General features: G+C 37.0%; 1 protein-coding gene across 1 annotated transcript; it reads left to right on the plus strand.

The window, feature by feature from the left end:
* The first annotated feature begins 201 nt into the window (after positions 1–201).
* LOC149687467 (uncharacterized) lies at positions 202–2,230 on the plus strand. Its single transcript, XM_089870451.1, has 4 exons — positions 202–599; positions 659–849; positions 910–1,031; positions 2,212–2,230. The coding sequence occupies exons 1-4, from the start codon at positions 341–343 to the stop codon at positions 2,228–2,230; spliced, it is 591 nt and encodes a 196-aa protein (XP_089726577.1). The 5' UTR covers positions 202–340.

Raw genomic sequence — 2,230 nt, forward strand, 5'->3', positions numbered from 1 at the left:
CTAACCTAACCTAACCTAACCTAACCTAACCTAACCAAACCTAACCTAACCTAACCTAACCTAACCTAACCCACAGACCAGAAATAAGAAGGACATTTCAGTACCCGCATTCCCCTTAAAATTCCCGGCCTCTTAAAAACATTTTCTCTCGTTCTCGTTCGGGGGGTGAAAGGGGCTAGAAACGGAAGTGTAACACGCTCCGCAACGCCGCCAGGCGTCAATTCCGAAAAATACTAGAGCTTTGACCCGGTTGCTGTCGACTGCTCAAAGTCTGAACTGTCTGTAGTTAGGGCACGTGTGTGGTTAGAGTTTGAATTTTACGTGAAAAATATTTAAAATAATGGGTGTAAAACACTGTGTGTTCCCAAATTGCAACAGTGACAGTCGGTATTCAACGAAGCAGTACATGCGAGGTGTATGGTTTATACCTTTTCCAAAGTACAAAACCAAACCTACTTACTGTACTAAATGGGTTAATTGGTTGGCCAAGTATAAAAAGGGATTTTCAGTAGAGAATGTCGGTGTAAATACGTATCTCTGCTCTAATCACCTGATTGACGAATTTTTTGAATCACAGCTATGGCTTAAAAAGATAATGCGTGAGTTTATTTACTATTACAATGATTTGAAAATATTCAAACGTGTATTTATTTCTAAGCACGCGCTGATGAGAAACCAGAAATTACAATATTTAATACAAATGTTAAACCTGTGTCAATTCTGAATCAACACTCTTCAGTTGTAACGTTTGAGAAGGATGAAGCATTTGATTTTCAAGGAAATAGTACACCACTACATAATATTGAAAAATCTCGTTGCTACGATTTATCACCAGTGGAAATGGTTCCTGTATGTTTTGTTTTTTTGTATTTATGACCATTTCACTATTTATATTTTAATACGTTTAAGATCTATACTGTTGGATCATCATCAATAATGACACCATCATATATTTTGGACCACAACTATTTCCAAACTAATACAGAAATACACCAAACAAAATCTGGGAGCACGGCAGTGCTCCCAGCCAAGTCGAGCACTGACATCCTTTTCTCGAAGCAACTCGTGGCACTTTTAAGCCCACTGTAACTTCGTGATGGGTACAGGTAAAGGTCTGAAATTTTGCTTGCCGCGAGGACTGTCAATCCTAGCTATAGTTTCCAAATTTCAAGTTCCTACCCTATATACTTTTCGATATATCGAAGGTGAAATTTACCTTATTTTGTCACTCACTCACTCACTCACCGATCATCAAAATTCTAAGGTACTTCTAGGGTAGATAGAAACTTAAAATTCAGGATTTAGTTTTAATTTATTTTATAAAGCACAGAAAAATTAAAACATCCCGAAATTTTTATAAAATTGTTCTTTAGTTCTTAATTTTAAAACTAGATGGCGCTGCCGTCTTTTCAACAGAAATAGTGTGTGTTCTTGATGAAAGGACGTAATGGTCCAAAGTTAACCGAAAGTTGTAACTGATGCTACATTCTTATATTAGGATATCGCGTACAATCTTTATTACATATTCTCTGCGGGTCGAAAGGGGTAATTCAGCGTAAATAAGGACAAACGTTAGCGATTACATTGGCGAACGAAGTACCACGAGAGGGTCTTGTTTTAATATAACTACCGAGGGTCTACAAAAAGAAGTGAGATCCTATGAAAAACATTAACATGTACAAAAATGGGCCAAGCCTCGCCTCGTGACCTCTCCGCCGTAAAACGTTCTGAGATCCCATGTAGAGCCAAGTCTGCCTTTTGTTCTCATTCAATCGCCAATTGAACAATTATGTTATAAATTAAGTCCTTTTCCTAATTAATAACCAATATTCTTTGACTCTATCATTATTATACATCTTTGTTCGTATCAAAAATATCGTGACTTGGCAAGAGCAGGTCATCCCCTTCGATTATTTTAAAATAGGCAACGATTTAGTGAATATCCCCTCGACTTCCTTTTAATATTACTTACCTGCGATTGCCAAGTCACGATATTTTTGATACGAACAAAGATGTATAATAATGATAGAGTCAAAGAATATTGGTTATTAATTAGGAAAAGGACTTAATTTATAACATAATTGTTCAATTGGCGATTGAATGAGAACAAAAGGCAGACTTGGCTCTACATGGGATCTCAGAACGTTTTACGGCGGAGAGGTCACGAGGCGAGGCTTGGCCCATTTTTGTACATGTTAATGTTTTTCATAGGATCAGACTCTACAATTAG

Source organism: Phalangium opilio, unplaced genomic scaffold (genome assembly GCF_054372755.1).
Source record: "Phalangium opilio isolate 3A_F unplaced genomic scaffold, DU_Popi_V2 ptg000031l_1, whole genome shotgun sequence".
Lineage (NCBI taxonomy): Eukaryota > Metazoa > Arthropoda > Arachnida > Opiliones > Phalangiidae > Phalangium > Phalangium opilio.

Excerpts from the sequence above, each read along its gene's own strand:
- LOC149687467 (XM_089870451.1), top strand. The coding sequence starts at position 341 with ATGGGTGTAAAACACTGTGTGTTCCCAAATTGCAACAGTGACAGTCGG. Across the intron at positions 600-658 it reads ATGGCTTAAAAAGATAATGC|CACGCGCTGATGAGAAACCA; the intron begins GTGAGTTTATTT and ends TTTATTTCTAAG. Across the intron at positions 850-909 it reads CACCAGTGGAAATGGTTCCT|ATCTATACTGTTGGATCATC; the intron begins GTATGTTTTGTT and ends AATACGTTTAAG.